At 33.0% G+C, this 26677-nt stretch overlaps 2 protein-coding genes across 17 annotated transcripts; one reads left to right on the forward strand and one right to left on the reverse strand.

The window, feature by feature from the left end:
- Nucleotides 1–10019: 10019 nt before the first annotated feature.
- Nucleotides 10020–11914, reverse strand: LOC108818731 (DELLA protein RGL1). Its single transcript, XM_018591659.2, has one exon. It carries the CDS (start codon nucleotides 11666–11668, stop codon nucleotides 10133–10135), a length of 1536 nt encoding a protein of 511 aa, XP_018447161.2. The 5' UTR covers nucleotides 11669–11914; the 3' UTR covers nucleotides 10020–10132.
- A 473-nt stretch (nucleotides 11915–12387) lies between these two features.
- On the forward strand, nucleotides 12388–14696 carry LOC108840243 (protein NUCLEOLAR FACTOR 1). Of its 16 annotated transcripts, none has more exons than XR_008940011.1 (7): nucleotides 12426–12680; nucleotides 12768–12897; nucleotides 13107–13446; nucleotides 13519–13642; nucleotides 13726–14105; nucleotides 14200–14315; nucleotides 14399–14696. XR_008940011.1 is itself a non-coding variant. In XM_056996834.1 (6 exons), exons 3-6 carry the CDS (start codon nucleotides 12884–12886, stop codon nucleotides 13794–13796), a joined length of 549 nt encoding a protein of 182 aa, XP_056852814.1. In that variant the 5' UTR covers nucleotides 12388–12535; nucleotides 12631–12680; nucleotides 12768–12883; the 3' UTR covers nucleotides 13797–14696. The 16 variants fall into 16 exon arrangements, 4 of the variants coding, with proteins under 4 accessions (XP_056852814.1, XP_056852833.1, XP_018468585.1 ...); XR_008940006.1 differs by having other exon boundaries at nucleotides 13726–13991; nucleotides 14053–14105; nucleotides 14189–14696; XR_008940010.1 differs by having other exon boundaries at nucleotides 13726–13991; nucleotides 14053–14105; nucleotides 14200–14696.
- The last annotated feature ends 11981 nt before the right edge of the window (nucleotides 14697–26677 follow it).

A 26677-nucleotide genomic window follows, 5' to 3' on the forward strand; every position in this document is an offset into this window, starting at 1 on the left:
TTCTACTTGTTATGGTCAATACACACTATGATAAAGTGAGGTAAGTTAGTCTTCGTTCTTTAGCTCTAGACCTTTATTGAATTAATGTTACTTTGGCATTTTGTTTTTCTCTATGATTATGGAGGTTTTATGTTTAGATTGTGTGTTGTGCTCTATTTTATTTTCTTAGTTTAGCTAATATTAAAATAAATATATAATCTATAAATGAAATCATTGAAAATAAAAAAAATAGTGAAAGTTTATATTATTTTTAGTTGTGAATAAATTAAATATTTAAAATATTTTTTTATTATTTTACTTAATTACTTTTTTGTTTATCTTACATTTTTGACCAATAAAAAAGATTATCAAACTAAAAATGATGATGGTTAGTGTTAAAAAGAAAGTGATGAATTAAATTGTAGTAATCTAAAGGAAAAAAAAACCTAAAATGTAAAAAGAAGAAAAATAAGAACACATGTCAACAAACCCCTATTCCACATGTCATAAGAAGAGGTAAAAGTCTACTTTATATATATAAATTTTGCTAGGGTAGTTAGTGCTCGTTTACATTCAAAGACTTACCAATAAATAAATTTCAGTATTTGTAATGTTAGTATATATATTAAGCGGTAGTAATTGAAAAGCAAACCAAACACCTTTTTTTAATTACGGTATGATTTGTTGTATTTAAATTACCCTATAATGAAGGAAGAAATAATTAATTTAAATCTCAATGGGAAAAGCTGTAAATATTAAGATAACTGGTGATATATTAAAACCAATTTGGTGATAACTGGATTGATCAATCTCTTATATATTGGTTAGATATGTTCGAACTTTCAATGTGGGACCTTTATCTCTAATAATAAGAATACTACTTGAGACCTAACATATTCTCCATCTTCCCTCTCCCCCTCCCTCTCCCTCTCCCTCTCTCTTCTCTCTCTCTCTCTCTCTCTCTCTCTCTCTCTCTCTCTCTCTCTCTCTCTCTCTCTCTCTCTCTCTCTCTCTCTCCTTCTCCTCTCTTCTCTCTCTCCTCTCTTCTCTCTCTCTCTCTCTCCTCTCCTCTCTCTCTCTCTCTCTCTCTCTCTCTCTCTCCTCTTCTCTCTCTCCTCTCTCTCCTCTCTCTCTCTCCTCTCTCTCTCTCTCTCTCTCCTCTCTCTCTCTCTCTCTCTCTCTCTCTCTCTTCCTCTCTCTCCTCTCTCTCCCTCTCTCTCTCCCTCTTCTCTCCCTCTCTCTCTCCCTCCCTCTTCCTCTCTCTCCCTCTCTCTCCTCTCTCCCCTCTCTCTCCCTCTCTCTCCCCTCTCTCTCTCCCCCTCTCTCTCCCTCTTCTCTCCTTCTCCTCTCCCTCTCTCTCTTCTCTCTCCCTTCTCTCCTCTCTCTCCCTCTCTCTCTCTCCTCTCCTCCCTCTCCTCCCTCTCTCTCTCCCCTCTCTCTCTCCCTCTCTCTTCTCTCTCTCTCTCCCTCTCTCTTCCCTCTCTCTCCCTCTCTCTCCCTCTCTCTCTCCCTTCTCCCTCCCTCTTCTTCCCTTCCCTCTCTCCCTCCCCTCTCTCCTCCTCTCCCTCCTCTCTCTCTCTCTCTCTCTTCTCTCCCTCTCCTCCTCCCCTCTCTTCTCTCTCCTCCCTCTCTCTCCTCCCTTCTCTCTCTCCCTCTCTCTCTCCCTCTCTCTCTCCCTCTCTCTTCTCTTCTCTCTCCTCTCTTCTCTCTCTCTTCTCTCTCTCTCTCTCTCTCTCTCTCTCCTTCTCACTCTCTCTCTCTCTCTTCTTCCTCTCTCCTCTCTCTCTCTCTTCTCTCTCTCTCTCTCTCTCTCTCTCTCTCTCTCTCTCTCTCCTCTCTCTCTCCTTCCCTCTCTCTCTCTCCCTCCTTCCTCCTCTCTCCTCTCTCTCCCTCCCCTCTCTCTCTCTCGCCTTCCCTCTTCTCTCTCTCTCCCTCTCCCTCTCTCTCTCTCTCCTCTCTCTCTCTCTCCCTCTCTTCCTCTCTTCTCTCTCTCTCCTCTCTCTCTCTCTCTCTTCTCTCTCTCTCTTCTCTCTCTCTCTCTTCTCTTCTCTCTCTCTTCTCTCCTCTCTCTCTTCTCTCTCTCTCTCTCTCTCTCTCCCTCTCTCTCTCTCTCTCTCTCTCTCTCTCTCTCCCTCTCTCTCTCCCTCTCTCTCTCTCTCCCTCTCTCTTCTCTCTCTCTTCTCTCTCTTCTCTTCTCTCTCTCTCTCTCTCTCTCTTCTCTCTCTCTCTCTCTCTCTTCGTCTCTCTCTCTCTCTCTCTTCTCTCTCTCTCTCTCTCTCTCTCTCTTCTCTCTCTCTCTCCTCTCTCTCTCTCTCTCTCTCTCTCTCTCTCTCTCTCTTCTCTCTCTCTCTCTCTCCCTCTCCCTCCTCCTCTCTCTCTCTCTCTCTCTCTCTCTCTCTCTCTCTAGATGAAAGATTTTGATTTCCTTCAAAGTGAAAAGGTTTGTTTATTCCATCAAATTTAAAATTTTAGATTAGAAAGAGTTTCGAGTGTCCCATAAATTTTGTGATGGACTGACATAGTAACCTTCTGAATTGGTTAGCTTTTTTATAGGAGAAATTACTCTCTAAGACACTTTTTGTGTTTCTTATTACTCATGAGGACACTTCTCCCATGTGACACACTTCTTCCTATTGTAATGTCACACATACCCTTGCTTTAGTTAACCACGGTTCTGCTTACCCAACTTGAGTTAAGCCAAATATTGTTTTTTTTTTTGTTTTTTTAAGATTTAGAGAAAAGGGGGAAAGTATATCGACCCTCTCTCTTCCTACTTTTCGAAATCAAACTGAATCTGAACCCTATTTTCTCTCCGCCTCACCTTCTTATCGTTTTCTCCGCCTCCGCCTCTCCGACTCGTTATTTCCGCCTCCCACTCTCCGGCTCGTTCTATCCTCCTCGTTCTCTCCGCCTCTTTCTCTCCCCTTCGTTCTCTCTGCCTTTCATTCATCTCCGTCGTCTTAATCGGGAACTGCGGTGAATCATGAGAAACCCAAGAACAAGAAGAAAGGTGTTGTTGCCGACGACGAGACTCGTCACATAACGAATCTGGAGGTATTATAAAGTCCATCTTTTTCTAGGGTTTCACTTTTTTTTTTTCCGATTCGTTTCGATTTTAAGCCAGAATCGAGTTTCCTGATAATACTAACCGGCCATTTTTGTCTGCAGCTGACAAACGTTCTCCCTCCCAGACTCTTTGCGACAGACAGGTTCCCCACCAAGACACTCAATATTTACTCCCCTCCGGACCTCCTGGCGTTTGTTCGTAACATTCTGCGAGGTTCTCAGGAGTTCGAAACCATCCGCCAGTCTTGTTTCGGAAAGCTCTTCGACCTCCCTGGGTAGGCTAGCCATCAATCTGGACATGGGGTATGTTGAGATCCTCGATCCTCTGCCTTCTCTGCATAAAGAATGTCGTGTTGAGAAGTTCATGCAACCACTGCTTACTATACTGCCTCCTCTCCCTCTCTCTCTCTCTCCCTCTCCTCTCTCTCTCTCTCTCTCTCTCTCTCTCTCTCTCTCTAGATGAAAGATTTTGATTTCCTTCAAAGTGAAAAGGTTTGTTTATTCCATCAAATTTAAAATTTTAGATTAGAAAGAGTTTCGAGTGTCCCATAAATTTTGTGATGGACTGACATAGTAACCTTCTGAATTGGTTAGCTTTTTTATAGGAGAAATTTACTCTCTAAGACACTTTTTGTGTTTCTTATTACTCATGAGGACACTTCTCCCATGTGACACACTTCTTCCTATTGTAATGTCACACATACCCTTGCTTTAGTTAACCACGGTTCTGCTTACCCAACTTGAGTTGAGCCAAATATTGTTTTTTTTTTTGTTTTTTTAAGATTTAGAGAAAAGGGGGAAAGTATATCGACCCTCTCTCTTCCTACTTTTCGAAATCAAACTGAATCTGAACCCTATTTTCTCTCCGCCTCACCTTCTTATCGTTTTCTCCGCCTCCGCCTCTCCGACTCGTTATTTCCGCCTCCCACTCTCCGGCTCGTTCTATCCTCCTCGTTCTCTCCGCCTCTTTCTCTCCCCTTCGTTCTCTCTGCCTTTCATTCATCTCCGTCGTCTTAATCGGGAACTGCGGTGAATCATGAGAAAACCCAAGAACAAGAAGAAAGGTGTTGTTGCCGACGACGAGACTCGTCACATAAACGAATCTGGAGGTATTATAAAGTCCATCTTTTTCTAGGGTTTCGACTTTTTTTTTTTCCGATTCGTTTCGATTTTAAGCCAGAATCGAGTTTCCTGATAATACTAACCGGCCATTTTTGTCTGCAGCTGACAAACGTCTCCCTCCCAGACTCTTTGCGACAGACAGGTTCCCCACCAAGACACTCAATATTTACTCCCCTCCGGACCTCCTGGCGTTTGTTCGTAACATTCTGCGAGGTTCTCAGGAGTTCGAAACCATCCGCCAGTCTTGTTTCGGAAAGCTCTTCGACCTCCCTGGGTAGGGCTAGCCATCAATCTGGACATGGGGTATGTTGAGATCCTCGATCCTCTGCCTTCTCTGCATAAAGAATGTCGTGTTGAGAAGTTCATGCAACCACTGCTTACTATACTGCCTTACCTAGTGAAGAAAGTAGCTATGTGTGAGCTTACTCAGTTCAGTGGTGTCAAGAAGTTTGTCGCAAAACGCTTACCTGACCTCTACATCAACAATCGCTCAGGTGACTGTGGTCCCGTCACCATGAAGTTCCTGGAGATGCACGCTCTTGGTGACCCATCACCAAGCATGGGAGGGATCACAGACAAAAACGTCGACGACTTCCGCAAGCAGTACGCGCTCGACATATACAAAACCATCGTGATGCCTGCTTACTATGCTCCCTTTCCATGATCATTTGTTAGGAAGTTCTCTACGCCCACCTTTTGTGTAACATATGGGTGTCTTTTTAGGATGTTGACGTCTTATGTTTGAAAACTGAAGTGAATTTTCCAGGCAACAAGATTATGCCTTTTATCTAAACACTCTTAATCATGTTTCCTTCCCTATTTACAGTTAGAATCTCCTGAATTTGTGATGGATGTGTTTTAATGTTGCCTTCTCTTCACTTGTGTGGAATGTATATTTTGATCTGTTTAGATGGTCTTCGAGTTTAACTTGACTTTGTGGATAGTAATGCATTTGTTACAATCGTCGTCCACATCCACGAAATCAAGTGAGACTAAACAAAAAAATCGAGTTTAACTTGACTTTGTGGATAGTAATGCCATTGCTTTAGGAACATTGGCATGGCTGTATGGCAAACTAAGCACCTAAGTGTTGTGAACTGACTCAGTCAAATGTATCCAAGTTCTAGTACTGTCAAGAATCTTCTTGTATTTTGCAAAGACATGAATTTCCTGATTTCTAGGCCTATTATCTATTTTGTCTTCATTGAATCTCTTACCATTAAACATAGCAATTCAACAAGAAACCTATTATAAGGATCATTTCACATAGTTTAGATCCAAAAAAAAGATTCAATGATGGATCAATTACGCAGCATATACCGTCCACATCCACAAAAATAATTACGCAGCATATACCGTCCACATCCACAAATCCTTTAATGGAAACAGAGTTTACAAGAAGAAGCGACTTGAAGATGGGGCTAACTCCTTCAGAAAAAGATGGAGCCTTTATTATGAAACCTACTTTCTGAACAACATGTAACAATCACCCTTGGATTGGATTCAATCCAACGGTTGTAGTTTGTCACTGTTATCCAAAAACCTATCGACATTACTCCTCCGAGGAAACAACAAAACGCAGAGCTGTACGGTCGTTGTCAAGCTGTCAATTAAATAATATTATATCACTAACTCAACCGTGGTCTCAGTTAAGGAAGTGAGGGGTACAATCGTCACAAACGAGCTGCACAGTGACCATAAAGTGCTCCTCCAGCGTCATGTGTCTCAGCGTGTTAAAAAAGACAAAAATGTGTCCCAAACCGTAACGAACTCTTTTTATAGGCACCTCAATTCATTCAAATTACCAGAAAAAGTCTCCTGGTATCCCCCTCCCTTCCCTCCCAAATTTCTTTGAGCATCTCTAAATCATTAGTATAAGTGTTTCAATCCATTTCTATTCTCTTCCACAACAGAGATTGTCATTTTTCCTTTATTATAGAGTTATACTTTTTTATTTTTTATTTAATCTTTTAACTTTTAAAATTTTAAAATTATAACTAAAACAACTATTTTTTATAGAGAAATACAGTTTTATGAACCAAAGATACCAATTAAAAAGAAAGGGCTGGCTTTTCGCTCCGTTGTCAATCTAGTAGGGCTAAGGAAAGGCACAAGCCCCAGCACGATTCCTACGCTTCCTCCGCTTACCCGCCTCCGTCCCTTTTACTCCGAGAATGATCTCCTCCACGAGCCCTCCTATGTCTCTTCCCTTCTTCTGAGCAGAGAACATCTTCTCTAAAGTGGTCATTTCGCCTTCATTTACTGCGGTTCGGTTTCTCTGATGAGATCTCTCGTCGACCTTTCCTCTATTCATGCTTCAGGATGTGGGCGATGACGGATCTGTGTGTGGCCATTCTGTCTTTGTCGGAGTGTAATATGATAAGTATTGTTTTAAATAATTATATGAGAACATAACTTATATATATATATATATATATATTGATATTTCCTTAAATATGAGGGTAGCTTATCGAAATCATCTAGTAACTGTGAATTTGAGCTGAACTATGAAGTTCAATCTATACTCTCCAAGTTTACTAATGATCAATTATGTAAGTTCAAGGCCATAAATTAGGGTTTAAGATGACATGAAACCAAATTATACATGTTTCGGTTTACATAAAATTTTGGATTTCAAGGCTGAAATATGATATTATCTCAGACACAATAAACTTTTGCCCTTTTACTTTTTCTTTTTAAACACCAACGAAGTTTTGCTTATATTAGTGAAAAGTTCTTCTATCTATTATGCATTTAGTCACTAGAGTTTTGTTCATTCTATAAATATTTCGAGTTGTATATGTTTATAGTTATCTATATTATTAAAACTGAAGTATTTTTGGTACTGTTTGGAAACATGGATAACAGTTTAAACGAGGATTGTTTGGTAACTTGGATAGCAGTATTTTGGTATTTTATTTTATTTTATTTATACATTTAACTATTTACAATAAATTATGTACTTTCTTTTTATATTTTTTATTTACATATTCTGCAACTATATTTATAATTAATTTAAATTAATTAATTACATTGTCAATTATCTAACCAAATCGATATTTATATATTGACCATTATTAATATTGTACGAATATTAACTAAATCTCATGTATTAAAAGGAGATAACATTTTTCATGAGATTAACTAAATCGTCAAATTACAAAACATAAAAAACATACATGAGATTTTTTTTATAAAACCGACGGTTTAAAAATTTAGGTTGAATATAAATTAAATCAAACACCCGTACAGAAGTGCAGGTCAACTTCTAATTTCTACTTAAGTGAAAGATTGTCGGAAACAATTGTTAAGTCAAATAGGCCATATTTAAAGAAATAAACGGAATCTATTTTATTAAAACATCATCATAATCTATTGATATATGTGTGGTCTAACTATTTTAATACAATTATTAAAAATCTTATTAATTATTTAAAAGATATATTATACAAAAAAATATAAATATGATTAAAACACAAATATAAAAACTAAATTTCTAAAAAAAGTAAAAACGAAAAATATACCCGCCCTTAAGTGCATAAAGGAATGGATCATTAGACTTTCGAGAAATCAATAAGAAACTTGACTAAAAGTAAATGAAAAATTGTTAATCCTTTCACGTTGAAACAATGGAGAAGTTCTCAAATATATATACATGTATATACACGCACATATATATTGACACACCAACTTGTTGTGTAATAGCAATGGTGGACACTATAAAGGGGTTGGATTGGATCTTGAACATTTTAGGATAAATGTTGAAAGATCTTGTGACAATATTAAAATATTTTGGTTCTTCTTATTTGTGTATTAACGCAAAATATTTAAAATAATAATATATTTAAATTCTTATGTATCAAGTTTATCGTTGCAGATCAAGAAACTATTTCATTATAAATAAACGTCCTGACTCATTTATTTAATTCACGAGTTGAATATTATATTCTAGCAAATTTCATGTCTTGGTACTTCTTAAAGTAAAATCTCAAAAGTATAGTGTAGAAACATAAGCCCTTAGCCTTCAAATATATATATATATATATAAGCTCTTAGATTTTGTTTTATAGGTAGTGAAAAAGTTTATATACAATTGTATCACATAATTTAGAGAAAAAAAATCCATCATATATTACAAATAAATTATTGTGAAGAAAATATCAATTTTTTACTATGTCTTTCGTTTTCAAAACGTCTTTGAGTTTTTTTATGTTTTGTTATTATATCATTATATTTAAATTGTTTATAACATAAATTATAGTCAGCTTTGCTTTCGTGAGTTTATTCCAATAAAATAATAAACTCTATGAAAAATGAGGAATTATGGGTGTTGTGATTTTAGCTCAGGTTTGTATCTCTTCTCTTCTTTACTCTTGAACTCTCTTTTTCTCTGTTTTTTTGTTTCTCTGTTTTGTTGTGCAAGACTTAATTTTACCAAACAACTTTTTCATTCATTCCTGCATACATTCTTACAAACAAACCACACACACTCTTTATAGTAGACTTCTTGCTGACTTACAACTAACACAACACATGACACATACCTCTAGTCTTTAGACCACTCTTACACTCCACCACTTAACTATTCCAACAACTCTTTAACAACTCTCTTCTCAACTCTCTAATCGTATCTGAACTTAATTGGCTTACTAACCAACTAACTCTTAACTTGACTACTTAATTTTAACAGCTAGTTACATAACTAACTTCCTTGTTGGCCTTGATCTTTGATTTCTCTTCTTCCTTGCTTCATCCACAGTATTTGCTTATTCTTCAGAACATCTCAAAGTCATCGCCATCTTCTTCTTTCTCTTCTTCTTGCTTTTCTATCATCTTCTCATTATGATTTTTGTCTTCTTTTTCTTTTGCAGGTTTACTCAAAGAATCACTTCTCAACAATGGGTGATCCAGGTTTAGCCCGGGCCGTATTCCAAGGCGCAAAGTATCCCATGCGCAACTTGCTGTTTAGAACATCTTCAACCCATAATTATTTTCACTTCTATATGTTATAATAGAGGAAAAATGTTCCATTCCATCTCTATTCCCACTTTTATCATAGAGTCATACTTTTTAATTTTCAAAATTGTCTTTTAACTTTCAAATTTTTATATTTATAACCAAAATAATTATTTGATAGAGAAATACAATGTTTATAGAAATAAAATTATATTTTATTTACATAATAGACTTTTAATACAAATTTAGTTTAAACAAATTAATAATTTTATGAAAATATTTTAAAAACTAAAAGTAAATAGTGTTAGTTATTGATTTTTATAAATAAAAAGTGTTTCTTGTAAACTTAAAATAGAATCTTTTGAAAATATTCTTTTATAGAGGCAAATATAGAAGAATACATTAGAGAGAAACTCATTTCTATTTTAGAATTCTTCTATTTTAGAAGTAAAAAATGAAAAAAATACATTGGAGGTGGTAAAAGAATCAAACCTATGATCTCCTGTATATTTATATTTTCATACCATAGATTGTCAACCGCTGCACACGCAGATAAATTTAGGATTTTTTTTTGACAAAAGATTAATTTAGGATTTGATACATAATAAAAAATATAAAAAAAATTGCCATTGTCTCCCCATTTTCTGATCATTGGATTCTTCATTTTCGACACACGGATGAGTATCTGTTTATTGTGATTTATGCAGATCAAATATTATTTTAATAAATGCCTTTTTACCATTAGTTTTCTTCCTTTTTTTATCAACCGTATCATTTTCTTTTACTATGATTCTAAGAAAACATACCAATGGGAGCACGTGACAGTTAAATTGATTTCATTGGCTTGACGTCTTAGTGAGTCAGTGATAGAGAGGTTTATTCTTGCAAGTTCAAAATTTCAAGGAAGAAAAATAAACAAGTTCATTAAAATTTGGAAAACGTGGTACTTTTAGCATTCAAATGCAATAACTATGTAGCATACATTTTTCAACTTCCCATTATCTTATTTTTACCCCACACGATTCAAACGCCATGCAGATGTAGCGATTAGTGGTCGGGTTTGCCATCCAAGTAACAAACAACCTTCATGTTCTTCCACCTTATACCCATCAGCTCCAGCATAAAGTGCCAACAACATACTGGCTTGCTTATACGCGTACGAACCAATATTAACCGGTTTAAATCCTCCCATACTGAACCTGTTTCTCCATTGAACCAGTGTCTCGTGTCTCTCAACCCGGTCCTCCCCTTCGCAGGCTACTAGGTTCAATATCTGTCGTCCTAAGTAGAGCTCAGACATCACTCGGTCTTGACTTGGAGGGCCTTCTAGTGAGTCGAATAAGCTCGAGTAGTAATGTAGCGACTCGGTAAACCGGTCGAGGAAAACGGAGCCGTTGTGGTCCGCTTCTTGCTCGACTACAGTTATGATGTCTGGTTTAATCGACTTAATCGTGAACAGAATGTTATCGATTGAACCGGGATGAGCCAAGAGGCGATGGAGCTCAAAAACCGAGTTAACCGCTATGGATTCGGAACCGGTTCGAATCTCAAGCATTTCCGGTTTAAGATCAGATAAACTATTCAAGACAATGCTCTTGAATTCGAAATTCACACCAACTGCATTAGCAAGTTGACCAAGTTTCCATCCAACTTCTTGAATCGACTGGCCGGTTAAAGAAGAACCAATTCCGGTTAACCGAAAATCCGGTGGACCACCTGGACGGAGAGCTAGAGCTTGAATAAGAGCCGGCCATTGCAAGCCTTGATTAAGCCCTAAATCAATAACGTGGACCTTCTCAGCCGTAGCAAAAGACTCAAGTATCGCTTGGTTTGCCGTGAAGTGCGCGAACTTGAGATACGGACAAGACTCATAGAAATGTATCTGAAGAGTGTCCGAAAATGAGGATAAACCGACGTCATCATGAGGGTAAATCCGGTAAATCCTCCTCGCTAGCCCTTCAGCGAAGTAGGTCGCGACTTTCCTCATAGCACCGGCTTGCGACGAGGCGAGCAAGCCCACGTGCTTAACAAGCACGTCAGCCAGCTTGAGATTGTTCTGTTGAACCGCCTCCGCACAAGCCAATAGCGCGTGTACTAAACGCACTCCCGTTTCTTGAGAATCCAAAACAACCATAGACCTTGTTGTGGTAGTCGTTGTCGGAGAATCGGATCCTGTTCTCGTCCTTTTGCCAGGTGGATACGCTGCAGAGCCAGGAATCGCACTGAGTTCGTACTCAGAATCTTGGTCGGGTTTGACTTGATCACAGGTAGGGTTAAGATCAAAGAGCAAGCTATCGACCCATCCAGAGAGATCAGATGGATTGTAATGAACAGTATCGTCGGAAAGATGCGAGATTCCATCGTCAAGAACCATCTCTAACTGCTCAAGCTTATGTGCCACGTCAGCCATGTCGGAAGATCGGACTTTGTAACCCAAAACCACAAGAAGCTCGTCGAATCCGCCAGCTTCTTCCTTATTCGCCGTCATTGATGAGCTGTCGACTTTTACAGAGGAGGTTTCCCGGTGACTATGCTCTCTCTTCATGGTAAAGAGATTAAACTTTTAATTTAAACTTCTTGAATAATATATAGCTTAAAAAGATGATTTATTTAGATTTGAGACAGAGAGCTAGAAGAAAGAGAGAAGGAAAGAACACGGGAGTGTCATAATAATTGAAGGGAAAAAGAAAATTATATAATATTTAAATAATGATTATAATTTTCTGAATAGTAGTATTTTCATTATTTTTGGAGAAGATATTATTAAAATTATTTTGGGGTCTCGGGCCTGCTTTTTATTGGAGTGTATGAGATTTTAGTACCGGCAAGTTCTTAAAAGCAGGAGCAGAGCCGTGGTACAACCGCAATCTATTGCAATTATAAAAGGAAATTTATTTACAACTTTCGTTTTCCTATTTTTAACTGTGATATTGATAATTCCATAGTAATTCGTAGTCCTCTCTGCTAATAGATGAGTTGAATCAGTTTAAAACTGGATCAAACATCAAGGAAGTCCGTAACACAGAGAATACATCTATTATACAGGACATTATCCATATGTCAAAGTTGAATAGTTTTGAATTCTATTATGTACCTAGGTCCATGTTAAGTAGAGTTGATGAACATGCTAAACTAGCTAGAGTTTATAAGAAAAACTATGTAATATCTTGGTATCAATACTATATTAAAAGGCTAATAAGATCAATGGAGAACATGTCCACGTCACCACTTTAATTCAGACCAATCAGAGAACAGCATTTGTCCACGTCGATCTTTCTGATGGGCTTCAACCGCATTTTGTTTCTGGGCTTCGACATATGATAGTGTTGAGTTTCGATCTTCCGGCTCTTCCAATCGTCACAGCGTTACAGTAATCTACTCTTCATCAATCTATTATGCTCTTTAATCCATTGTAATTGTTTCGTTCCACCTCCCCTCCTCCTACTATATAAAGTGCTCCGTTTGATATTCAGTCCAACCCTAATCGAAAACCTCCATTGCTGATAGGAAACTGAATAAGAAGAAGTGTGAACGGTGTATTTCGAATACTCCAACAGGTATCTTAAGATCTTGGCTATTCTCTAATTGTTTTCGGATTTTTTGAAACTCAAATAAACATTTTCGGTTATCGTATTGTATTGTAGATTCATTTGAAGAAGACCGTGTTGAAGACTAATCAGTAGCAAATGTTTACAGAAAACCGACAGCTTACCATAATCTACTGGTATCTCTTGGTTTGTCTAACAAGGTTGTTTCTGACATGAACAGAAGAAGGTACATTTACAGTAGAAATTTAAATCTTTAGCTTTTCTGTATTGGGGAACTCTCTTTGTAGTATTTGTTATATATGCCATGGCTTAATGTGAACTGGTAACTTGAATATTGGAAATCTTTGTAGTATTAGTTCATATGCAATAAATTTCGTGGCATATGAACTGCCTCAGAGGGAGATACTAAATCCGGGTTTCCAAATCTTTTAACAGGCAGAGAGAGGAGCAAGTTAGAAGCGACACAGAAGAAGATGAGGATGATGAAGACGAGGAAAACAGTGCTTCTGAGGATAGAAGCTCTACAGATGGAGAGGATGATGAGGAAGAAGATTCTGAGTGCTCTGAGACAGACGAGGAGAATGAGTTTACCAATGGCCAATCTTCTGTAGTTGCTTCTTCATCTACCAGTGCATTTAGCGAGCACCTTGGTCATACTTTATTAAGTGAAGAAGTGGAAACTTTAATAAAACACGTCTGGAGCTTTAAATGGAAAGCACCTGCCATTAGCATGCCAAATTGCAGCTGGAAAGGAACTAGACAAAATTTTCTTGACGTATGTATTCTTATAACCTTCTCTAGCACAAAAGTGTTGTTGCCTTCCTAAAAAAAACGTATTTTTTTGCAGGTTGCTCAGAGTGATGCACCCTATGGGACCAAGCTTAATTTATTTGAGCACTGGCTTCAATTGTACAAGGAAGCTGGAGGGGAGGAGTTTGGCTCATCTGCAAGGAGAAGATTCTTCTCCATTTGTACGTATTGGTTTCTTGCAATCAACCTTGCTCTTTTTTTTTTCTCTTTCTGTTTTCGACTATATATTATTTCATTTTTCTAGGCAACAGCTATATGGATATTTTGCATTATAACAAGAAACTCTTTTACAATGGAGACCGTGGAGAAGCTTGATTACTGAAGTTTGAAACTTGGAACATGAATCTGGGAGTTGTGTCTAAATCTCGATGCTTTGTTCGTTTGTCTCGGTGTCAGACGAAATCAAGGCTACAGATGCTGATGTGATCCCCAAAATACCGTTATTTTGATCAAAATCGATCCGACGACTTCCGTTAGTGACGTAGCTTCATCACATATACAAATATCATGGTACTTAAATATTCCCTTATAAAATAGTTATATGTTATTTCTTACAATCTAAAGTTTTTAGTTTTAAATGAAAAACACCTTCTGGAGGCTGTTTCCGAAAGGGTATGGTGCCAGGTGCCAACACATCACTCCCATACCTTGATGCTTACCTTCAGATCAGGCTCTGTTTTTTTCTTATAAAAAGGATTGTTTTTAAGTGTTTATGCAGGATGAAGAGAAGCTTAGAAACAGCAAAATCTGTGACATGCTTTCATAGCAGCGTCTCATCGCCTTGCTGGCAACCATTGCCTGCAATGGAGTGACAGAGAGAGAATAAAGGTTAAGGTGAAGATCACATCTGATCTCAGGTTCGTAAATCAAATGAAAAATAACTTTCTTATCTTTTCTGACTTCATGGTGGAGAATAGGTTTATCACCTTGGAGAACATGTTTCTTTTACTGCCGCTCGCTTTGTTTTGATTGTGACTTGGAAATTATCTTTTCTTATTGATTTTTCCTCCAAAACAACACTTATGTGAGAGTGCCACAGTTGTCATCATAGTAGTATAGTACGTTGATCCAGCTGGAGAGTGGCATGACTTATTAACCATCTTCTCCCATTATAATTAGAGTGCTCATGTATTTTGCCTGTTAGACCCTCTTTTCCCATGTTATCTACTTAATGACAATTTGATTGCTCCTTTGTTCAATCAGACATCTATTTTATTTGTGGTATGTATGTAGCAATGATTCCTTTCAGCTCTTTGACAGTAGAAATACATTAAGGTCATACTTTGCAAGGTTCTTCTTCCCAATGATACAAGACTAAAGTTGCATTCGTTTCAGAGTTGCTGCTCTCTGATGTTTTTCCTGTCAATAAAAGTGTTGCTCTTCTCTTTTACAATCGCTTACCACAACAGTAGCGATGATTCACAAACGACAGAGATAATGTTGTAGTTCTTGCACATTTTTTTATCGCTTGACAATACAATTGTTATGTAAATCGCGAAATGTAAATTAAATTGCAAAAGCTCAATTTTTAATACAAGCTGGAAGATGAAGTGGTATATATATTTTCTTTAAAGGTCACTTAAGTTAAAGAAAGGGGATCAAATGATCTCAAGGGATTATGATGATTATGTAAAGCCTAACTAAAAGGTGAAGAAAAGTTAGTGTTCAAAAGTGTGCATATTTTTGGAATAGTCCAGTAAAGCCTATTCCAAATAGCTTCCAATTTTTTTTAAAAAAAACACGTGAGTGTTGTTACGTATTGGCATGTAGAGAAAAAACTGCAACCTTTCAAATGAGGTATATCCGTATATATAGAGAAGCATCTCTTGGAATTTTTTGAGAAGATAATTTAATTTAGCCATTGTTATCTTTCAACAACCACTGGATCTTCTGCTGACCGACTGAAGGTATCATTACATTGGAGTGAGTGTGACGATGGTAGCTTTCACTTGAAAACGATCTTATTTGGTTCACTACAAATCATAACATAGAGGAGAAGGGTTGACTAAGTCGAAGCTTAAGAACTCACTGTGGAAAGCGTTCTCTCTGAACTCCACAAACAATGATGTCTAAAAAGCCATGATTGTTAAGAATGTCTAAGAATATATATATAGCTCTAGAAATCATGAGTACAATGAAATCATGCAACAAGTAAATCTTTTGAAAACAATATAATTAGTTCATCGCATTTGGAACAAAGAAAACAAAACATCCACTTCCAATAAAACTCTCTAAATAGAATTAGTAATTTTTGGTGTGAAAGGAAATCGGTTGATAATAGTCGAAATAATATGGACTACAAGGTTAAAAACATAAGAATTTACATTATTTAGCCTGAATAATATGTTACATTGAAAATACCCAAATTTAAGTGATTTAAACATATAATCATTGTTTAATTGCTGCTAAAACATATTAAACTTATAAATAGAGTCGAAACATATAAATAAAAAACATATAGTTATAGACATTTATGAGTTTCTAATGAAAATTGATCAAAATATCATGTCGTTCTGACAACAATCATTAACCAAAAATTTTATAAAATAAAAAATAAAAAAACAATACTTATTATGTTTTATGATTTATAATTATTTTTCTTATCAATTTTTTTTGGAAAAATTATTAGTCATGTAAATACCAGTAAAAGAAATTATTTCACAACATAATTAACATCATCAAAAAGAATAACTCAGTACAAAATGACAGTATGAAAATTCAGCGTCATCCAATTAAAGAAGTTCATCAACAAAACCAAAACAAAATACACTTCATAACTAGAAATCAAAATTATTGCCAGTATCACTTTTCTTTGTCAAACTCTAAAGAAAGATAATAGACAAGTTCAATACATGAGTTAGAGCTACATTTCCCATTTACAGCTCATAAAAATATTTGAGGAACCACAACTAAGAACAACTTCCCGCATCATCTAAGCTGTCTTTGTATTGATTGGTACAACAGATGAAAAAGAAATAGCAGAATGCTGTAGAATCAGTATGCTGCAGAAGCTGTATGCTCTCATTAAATTTTTTGATAAAGTGATTGGTAGAACAGTAGCATCATACAATTTTAAAATTATCATAAAAGTTATTATATAATATATTTATTTGAAACTAATATATATTAAATTATAATATATATTAATAATATATTTGTTATTAAAAATAATGAATCTTATTTAATTTATAAATTAAATTAATTTTTAAATGTGAAATAATATTATTAAAAAAATAAAATATATTTAAAAATAAAATTTATTTTTGGATATAAAAATAATTTGATATAATTAAATAAAATAAATAAATTAAAAATAATTTATATAAAATCATCATTATTTATTTATTGGTTGAGCAATAAATGATCCATATATAATATTATCATAAAAATAATCTATGACATATAATTTATTTATTTAAAAATAATATAAATGTTTTTATTTTATAATATATAAATATATATTATGTTATGTTTTTATTAAAAATAATGAATGATATGTGTAATTATATAAAAGTTTATTATATTTTAAATGTGAAATATTGTTATTTAAAAAATAATAATAATTAATCACAACTTTTAGTTTTTTTTTTAAATATAATTTTTTTTATTATAAACATAACTTTTATATTATTAAACATATATAAATTAATTATATAAAATTATTTTTGAATTTATATATATTCTAAATGCAAATGCTCTTCCAAAAGCTTCATATGAGAGCATTGAGCAAAGAGCATTTGGAGAGCATTAGCATCATGTAAATGCTTTTCTAAATGCTTTTGTTATCAATGTTGATTGAATAATAAGGAGCATAATGCTAATGCTAATGCTCTACCAATCAAGCCCTTAGTGTTTTGATAGTTTGGTAATCTAATAAAAAAATCATTACAAAAAATGAGAAAAAATATATGCAACATTCAAACAACAACAAAAACAGAGTATGTTTCCCCTCATATATTATGTATCTTATATACTACATAGTTTATAAAGATTCTGCAATATTTTATATCCACACAACAAAATTAATTGTAGAATTTAAAAAGTAATTATCCGCGCGTAGCGCGGAGATCGAATCTAGTAATTAATAAAACTTGAAGTTGACAAAAAAAAAGATTCGTAGTCCTCTCTTCTTTTTCTACCAATAATTTTTTATATCAAAATATGCCCCCTCGAAAAGTTGCAGTTTGATTGATGTAAACCTCGCTGGCATCATGAGTTTAAAGAGATATTAATATTTTTAGAAAATAACATTTCTTGTGCTGATTTGAAAGGTTCTACGTCAAATTCATAAGAGCATCCACAGTGGTAAGCCCATAGCAGAATCCTTCAAATTTTTTTTTGTTATTTTATTAGTTTTTTCGTTTAATTAGAAGAAAAAAAATTAACTAATCGTGGGCCACCATGTATCATGGAGTCCGCGATACAGTAACCAAATTCACCATGGATCAATCCTTAGAGCAAGTGTAATGGGGGTTCAAAAACCCAATTCTTAAAAAAAATATTAAAATATTACTTTTGTTGGTTTCTGTGTCGGATCAGTCTCAAAAAGTTCAAAGCTAAAGATTGATCTATGGTGAGTTTGGTTACTGTATTGCGGGTTCCACGACACGTGGTGGCCCACGATTAGTTAATTTTTTCTTTTTTTAATTAAACAAAAAAAACTAATAAAATAATAAAAAAATTTTTTGAAGGATTCCAAAATAGGCTTACCATTGTGGATGCTCTTAGCTTCGAACTTTTTGAGACTGATCCAACACGGAAACCAACAAAGTAATATTTTAATATTTTTTTTTTAAGAATTGGGTTTATGAACCCCCATTGCACGTGCTCTAAGAGTATGTATCTTATTATATAAAGCTTGGTTCTTCAAAGTTACTAATTAACATGATCATGACACTTGGAATTTTTATATTTAAGATTATGACATGTGTTAATATCTTATAATTTAAAATATATATAATGAAATAATAACAAAAAGATGTTTAAAAATATAATTATAAATATTATTTATAGTAATTTTCCTTTTTAAAATCCTAAACAAAAGATAATTGCAAAATTTCTTTTAATATTGTGAAATTTGTTAAAAATATAACGATTAAAATAAATAAAAAATATATAAGATAGTAAAATCAACTTTTCTAAAAAAAAAAAATTTCCATTTTTTAAATCCTAGACAAAAGATATTTGCAAAATAATATTTGATAGTAATTTTCCTATTAATATTGTGACATGTGTTGAATATATAATGATAAAAAATATCTATACTAATATATAAGATATAAAAACGATTTTTATAAAAATACTTTAAAGTTTAATAGTAAAAGGTAAAATTTAAAAATTATTTTCGTAGTAAATTTTGTGGAAATTTTCCTTTTTTAAAATATCATAAACAAAAAAGATCTGAAGATAGTTTATTTAATACTAATTTCCTTTTCTAAAATCCTAATGAAGATATAATTGTAAAAGATTATATTGAGTTTGGTTCTTCAAAGTTGCTAATTAATATGATTAAACATATATAGTGAGAATTATAAAATTGATGAAAATTTATGATAAAGATATATATTGATAACAATTTTTTTTCTGAAATTCTAAAGAGAAGATAACTATAATAGGTTATATATGACAGATTTTCCTTTTCAAAAATTTAAAACAAAAATGTAAAAGAGTATTTAATATTTTTCAATTATTTTAATTGTAAATAAAAAGGACATATATAAAATAAAAAATGTTTCATTTTTAAAATATCCTAGCATAATAAACTTTTAAAAACTTATTTAATAAAGCATTAAGTTAGTTTAATAAAGCATTAAGTTAGTACATAAGAATGTGTATAATGTTGTCATTGACTCGATTGGTGTATTTAACTTTTATTTTTTTTACTTTTCATTTAATTTCTTATTTTGAATTGTGTTGAGTTAAAATGTTATGTATAGTATATTATTTAATCCTAAATACAAAGTTTATAACATTTATCTATGCATCATAATTATAAAATATAAATATTAACTTAAATTTATGTGTGAAAACGGGTTTTTAATTATAAAATAAATCTCACACAATGTATGCAAAAAATCATAAAACTATAATAATATTTATTATTTTATGTTTTCATATTAAACTAAAACACCAAACAAAATCTGTTGCATCGCAACGGACTCATATCTTGTAAATTATAATCAAGTGAATTACAACTAAGAGATTCAATTTAATTGGGGTTCAAAAGTCCAATTTATAAATCCAACCACCACCTTTTGTCAACTATAGTGACATCCATTTGCTACTAATTATTGTCCGAGTTATCCTTATAGTTACTAAACCGATAAATAGGAAAAGTTTATTCATTGGCGATTAGGAAAGTTACGGTTTATAATCTATAATATGTTTTGGTTATTGTTTTTATTTTCCGTATGTCCATATTTGCATGTTTTGTTTAGTTTGTTTATTATTCATTTAAATGTTATTATCATTGTACATCGTTTCTTATTCTAATAATTTAGAATCCAAAAAAGACATCTATTTCTATGTTATTATATGTTGTTATAATCATTTATTTCGTAGTTACCCTTAATTAGTTAATATAGGTTATTATCAATATAGTTATTTTTTATCAATATCAATATAGTTATTACCAATTGGTTTTAATTAAACAGCGTATAATAAATCCAAATTTGATATGATATCAAAAATTATTCGATGATAAATCATCCATGGATGTTTCCACAATCATCCACACTTAAGCACGAATAAAGATATTAATGAATGAATAAAGTCTCATATCAGTAGTTGAAGAAATAATTGACACATTATATCTCTAAATAGGTAACAAAATGTTGCAAGCATCCGGCGGACTGAAGCTCAACTACTAATTTTCAGGAAATATGTTCATTGGTGTTAGAAGGAATTAAATATATATGTTGCATAGCCACATAAGAACGTATTTTGAGATGGTAAATTTCAAATTTAGAATGTCTAGCATTTTATTCAAATCCACCATACCATACTTGTGTAGTTGATTAAATATTAAGTATGACCAAGAAAATTGATTTGATACAAGAATAAATAAAATTTACATGTTATATGACGCATTTTGGCTTAAGCAAATCGCCATGATAAGATCAATAGTTTGTTACTATCACCAAAAAATGGTTTTGTTGACTACTGCATGGGAATGATCATCTTAATCATTTTTCTTCCAGTAATTTTTATTACAGCTTCCCTAGTTCTTTTCATCGAACATAATAATTAATTGGATTCAGGCTTTAATGAGGTTTAATTTGTAACGTCAAGCTATTCCACTTTCTCCGTTGCTTAAAATGGGTTTAATTAAGACTGCAGTTGTTCTAAGTATCATTTTTATTTCTTATAGAAACCGATTTCAATGACACCGTCAATCCTATTAAACCTAATAGCATTTTTCATACCTGGAGTTAATGCCACTCGACCCACTATAGAGTGAGATTACTTCAAAAATAGAATAATCATATGAATTGTTCCATATTGTACACCAAGTTGATCAAGGTTGAAATAAACTTCATTTTGAAATAAAAAGTACATAATATATTGAAAAGCTTTATACGCCAATCGTCAGACATGTTGAATCCTTAAGATTTCATTTAGACCCCCCACCACATGGTTTTTACTTTTCAATAAAACAAGCACTATATAAATGGTATATGTAACTCTAGAACGATATACTCTCCTCGGTTCCACCATTTTCTTATTGACACATCTGACATCAAAATTCATCTTATAATGTTTTATAGTTTAAAGAGTTCAAGTAAACATTGTCAACTGATTGGAACCTTCACTTCTATTGTTCGTCTAGTACTGCAACGCCATTGACGATAATAAGTTTTGACGAGTTCATCGGAAGCTATCTACTCTTTATACTACTTGGAAAATCCAATAAAGTCCTGATAATTTAGAAAAGCTGATCAGCGGAACGTGCAGAGTCTAGTGAATGTGTGAAGTTGTGATTGTAATAGGTTGAAGTGGTATATTTTGAACAAATTCAAGCTTATAATTTGATATGTATTCCCGTTTTCGGTTGAATAAAATTTTAATTAAAAAAACACTGTCAATTGTGATATCCATAATGTTCTGATTAAGAGAACCATTCTACATCTTGATATACGTTTTTGATCAAATAATTGAGCTCTAAACTAAGTCTGCATAAAAGCAATGAAATCTCCTTTGTTATTCAAAACGTGATATCAGAACATGATACAACTCTGTAAAGGCATTCTCGCAATTTTGATGGATTTGCACCATCGTCCCTACTTCGTGAATTAGGATCCAAATTAATACCTAAACCACATGTTGTATATTGTGATGATTATTTGATATTCAATATTTCTGTGAAGATCAATCCCTCGTGACACGACCTTGTAATTGTGATTTTTTTTTCTTGCTGATTTCGAATACACGATCTAAGAAGCACACACGAGATGTTCATCCGGTGTTCACCGCACCACTCTGTTAATTAAGAATGGTCGCTATACTTCACCGAAGCTGGGATTGAACCAGTAACTCACTATGTCCTCAACGAGTGAACTCATAGCTCGAGCCACCGTCTTTACACTTTGACCATCTTGCTCTCTCGTTAATTCTCTGATGATCTGATCTAATAACAACCCTAATCTGCTCAGAGTAATTAACCTTATCTAAAACTAACTGTCACATGTACACAAACCACACACGTGTTTCCACACACCTTAAAATAGAGAGCTGGTCCAAATCGATTACATGTTTAAACCGTTAAACCATACTGAACCAAGTTCTAATCTTAAGCTAATCAATTGAACCTAAACCGGTCTAAGACAACTATAACCATCAATTTCACTCTCGGTAGAAACTCTTTTTTTTTTTTTTTTTTTTTTTTTTTTTCTCGGTAGAAACTCAAAGCAACTGAAGATATGGGAAGGGGGGGAGGGGGGATATTAAAAGCGAAAACCTTTGTGTTATTAATGCATGTTTCCACCAAAACCAACGTATCAACAAGGCTCACAAAAACGGCTTCCAAGAACGCGCTTTCAAGAATGGTCAAACAAAAGATTGGAGTTTCATACATACCTTCATTTTGTGGGACGTGTCAAAAATACTAGCATGCATATCCTAAAAATTCATATAAAAGACTTCATGATTTATAAAACCGGTATTTTAATTTTATCAAAAAAAAACGGGTATTTAAGTGTTCGGTAATAAATTTACGTCAGCTACCTGCTAGAATTCGAGTAATTTTTTTTTAACTTGTTGTTATCTCTATGTGTAATAACGAGAGATAGAGATACTCTCTTAACGAGAGATACTCTCTTAACGAGAGATACCATATCAATGATGTACCTTGAACGAATTGGGTAAATCTGAGCTTCACGTCTAGCAAATGAATTAACATTCTCATATCGTATTAAATGATTTCCTAATCGATGATGGAAAAAATTGTTTCCTAAACAAGTGGCTATAATACGATGCCAATATTAATATCTCAAGCCTTGTTCTTAAATACTATCCCAGCGACGTGGTTTGTCTGGTTGAGATTACCAACTATATTATATGCGCGATAACAATATGGTTAATCTGGATTCCCAAGTGGTCATAAGGCATTGTCAAAATTTTGACTTGAAATAGAAAAAGGCTAGACAATGTTAAAGTGAAGTAGCCGTTGCTGTACTAAGAAGGAATTAAAGTGGTTGGATTGCTATGGTGGGGCAAAAAAGAGGCCAATAATTTCATAACCAGTTTCGGAAAATTTGGCAAAGAAAATATAAATAGAAATAAAATATATTACGAGTTTGCCCCTAATCGAGGTCCACCATGACACGATACTTTCTTTTTGATGATTTTGGCCCTTCACATTCATACATGATATGACACCAATTCATGTTCGTGTGGGGACTGTTTGCTGTACAATATGATCCGTCGTCCCATGTGACTCACGTTCCTTGTCGCTCTCACATTTTGCCCCATCTTCAATTGATTAATATCACTCACAAGCTTTTCAAGTTTTTTTCTCTCCAAAAGAGTTCATAAAGTTGTGGTCCTGTACGTGATAAACATTTATATACCTGAAGTGAATTAGATGTTGTCATTTCGGGTGAATGCTATGAAAATACTAATTAAGTCTGTTTCTTACAAAAATGTGTTTGTTAATAACTATATGATACAAATTGTTATGACCAATACAAACGAGTAACAACAATTGTGGGATAATCCGATAAGAAGTGACTCAATGGTTCAAAGATACGGGTTACATAAGTCTATGAGACAACCGTATATCATACACTTCAAAGGATAATTATATATAAGAGTGTGTGTATATAATATTTTGATAACTTTCGTTCTTTCTTAATCTGATTATCTTTTGCTTATATTTCACGGACATTGTGTATTTATTTTGTTAATCGCTTTCTTTTCAATCTATAGATAGATTTTGAACTTTAAAAATCACTGATTCGTTAAAAGAAAATCAAATGTATATATTAGAATATATTTGAAACCTAATTATATTGATATAGAAAATTGATGGCATTTGACATTTGATTTACTAATATCCGTTCGTCCCTATTTAAAGAGAGGGTAACTATGAATAGAGTGTGATGTGCCCTCCTAATTATGAGCATTAAATATAATATCGATACGTCCATTAACCATCGAAGATCTGCTGATCTGGTTAATTAGTAGGCAAAGGTTTTACATAACAACTAGATTTTGACCCGCGCTTTAGAAGCGCGGAATATTTTACGATAAAAAATTTCACTAATAACTTAACAAATATTTTGGTAATTTTTAAAAGAGTGTGTATTTAAAATACTTTTGCATTTAAATCAGTGTTTTTAATTTCAAACCGATTGTGACTATACCCGTTAATCCGGAGATCTGACAATTCAATTTTGGTTTTTAAAATATTCATATTAAAAAATCACTAAAACCCGAGACTAACTGATTGAACTGATGGATGACCGATATGTAATTTAAAATCTAATTAGATTTAAATTGTAATAATTTCATAATTTGTAATCTTATAATCCAAATTTTAAAGTTTATTATTTTGCAATTTATGAAAATATGACGTTTCTACAAAATTTTAAAGAGAAAATGATAGATATAAAATAATAAGATTAATTATTGTATTGTTTGGAAAAATTGATAGTAGTATAAAAAATATTTTGTTTGGAAACATTGATAATAGTATAAAGAAATAAGTATATTGTTTGGAAACATAGATAATAGTATAAAGAAATAAACATTTATGATTTAATGTAGATTTAACTATAAAGTATAAAAGTGTATTTAATTTAAAAACTTACAAAATAAATGTTAGGTCCAACAGAATGTTTCTGTTTTAATAAGATAGATCATAATTTACAGCTAACTTAGATAAGTATTTACATGTTATAAACTATCGGAATGAATTGAAGATCAAAAATCTTGAAACAAATGAACAACACATCAGTGTCACAGTGTGTCACCAATAAAACATAATTTTGAGGTAGTAATGGAGTTTGGTATAGTAAGTGGTGAATACTGAATAGCTTTTCACCAATATAATTGAAATGTTCAATCAATCATGCATGACACATAGATTTATTAGAAGACCCTACATATTTTAGGATGCTCATCACAGAGCTGCATGACTTACAATCCACAGGATCCAGAAAGAAATCCAGAAATATAGTTTGTAATAAGCAAGTTGATCCATTAGGTGTCTCCACCAAAGACAGGACACTTGCGCAAACAACATATATCGAGACTTTTCGTAATTACAAGGGATCCCATCCCATTTGGTTCTTTTAATTAAGTTTTGTTTTTGTTCAAATGTTGTTTTATTACTCAACTAGAGTTTTGACCCGCACACCCGTGCGGGTATAAATTTTGTTATATATTTATAGTTATTCAGTTTTGATATTTGTTTGTGTTACTCAACGTGTTTAGCTTCTGAACTTTATAAATTAGAAGTTTGTGTTTATCTTTCTATGGTTTACTGTCTTTTATTAGTAATAAAAATATTTCTGGATTTTTTTTAAAATATAATATATTTTTAATTAAAGTTATATATAAATTTCACATTTGATATTGATATTTTCTTTAAATAAATACATGTTTAGATAGAAAAATTAAAAATAAGTAGATTTTTTAAAAAAAATTAGCTAATAATCTAAATTATTGAATTGAGCTATTTAGTTATTATTTTAATTTGTTTCATATATCAGAATTTAGAGTTACATATGAACTGTTTTGTTAAAGAGAATATATTGTAATATACTAATTTAATAAGTATTCTTATTAGTTATCTAGATAAATTATATTTGCGTAGTTAATATGTAGATAAATATATTTGTGATTAATGGGAAGATATATCATGTAAGATTTTTGCAAATTCAAGGTCCGTCTAACCCGAGTAGACTGTGACAAATTGATTTGTGATGAATGTGAGTTGTCTTACTTAGTGATTATTTTATGGTTTGTTAATATTGACTGGATTATTAAATTGATGTAGTTTGTTAAAGTTGTTAAAGCCGTTGCTTTATTTGAGGTGGTATAGACGTAATGATTGGTTAATTTTAAATGGTTTAGTTTAACTATTAAACATGGTTTAGATAATAGCGTCCACGCGAATTTTTGTTTTAACTAAGATAAATATAATATGTCAAACACAACAATTTAATGTTTGCATTTACACTTCTTTAGTTTACTTTTTTATGCCAACACACTTTGTTAGTTAAATTTCTGATACTATATATTGTGTTGCTGGTCTTATTTTTATTTTTGTATTGGATGTATGTTGTGTTAGTTATGTAATAATAAAAAAATATTTTCGATCTATGTTTAAATATATCTTTAGTTATATAAGTTAAAAAAAATTAACTAACATGTTTTATTGTAGGATAAAAATGTAACATCATTAATAAGTTTCAATTCAAACTTTAAATCACGTACATATATTTTCAAAATTTAATAATTTCAATATTTACATAAACCTCGGGTGATTTGGTTCCGATTCAGTTTTTTGGTTTTTTTGTTTCCGCAGGTTTAGGATCGGCTAGGGTATTTAGAAAGTTCGGTTCAGTTTCGATTCACTAATTTTTCTTTTAACTACATAGTGTGGTTATTAATATGGATCATAATACATTACAAAGAAAATACTTTTCTATATTATTAATGGAGAAGACCCACAAATAAAAATTGGGAAATAA

Source organism: Raphanus sativus, chromosome 2, assembly GCF_000801105.2.
Source record: "Raphanus sativus cultivar WK10039 chromosome 2, ASM80110v3, whole genome shotgun sequence".
Taxonomy (NCBI): Eukaryota; Viridiplantae; Streptophyta; class Magnoliopsida; order Brassicales; family Brassicaceae; genus Raphanus; species Raphanus sativus.

What these genes read in the sequence shown, in the direction of transcription:
- LOC108840243 (XM_056996834.1), top strand. An exon ending in CTAGACAAAATTTTCTTGAC is followed by an intron (nt 13,447 to 13,518) that starts GTATGTATTCTT and finishes ATTTTTTTGCAG; the next exon opens with GTTGCTCAGAGTGATGCACC. An exon ending in GAGAAGATTCTTCTCCATTT is followed by an intron (nt 13,643 to 13,725) that starts GTACGTATTGGT and finishes TCATTTTTCTAG; the next exon opens with GCAACAGCTATATGGATATT.
- LOC108818731 (XM_018591659.2), bottom strand. Translation starts at nt 11,668, where the DNA reads ATGAAGAGAGAGCATAGTCACCGGGAAACCTCCTCTGTAAAAGTCGAC.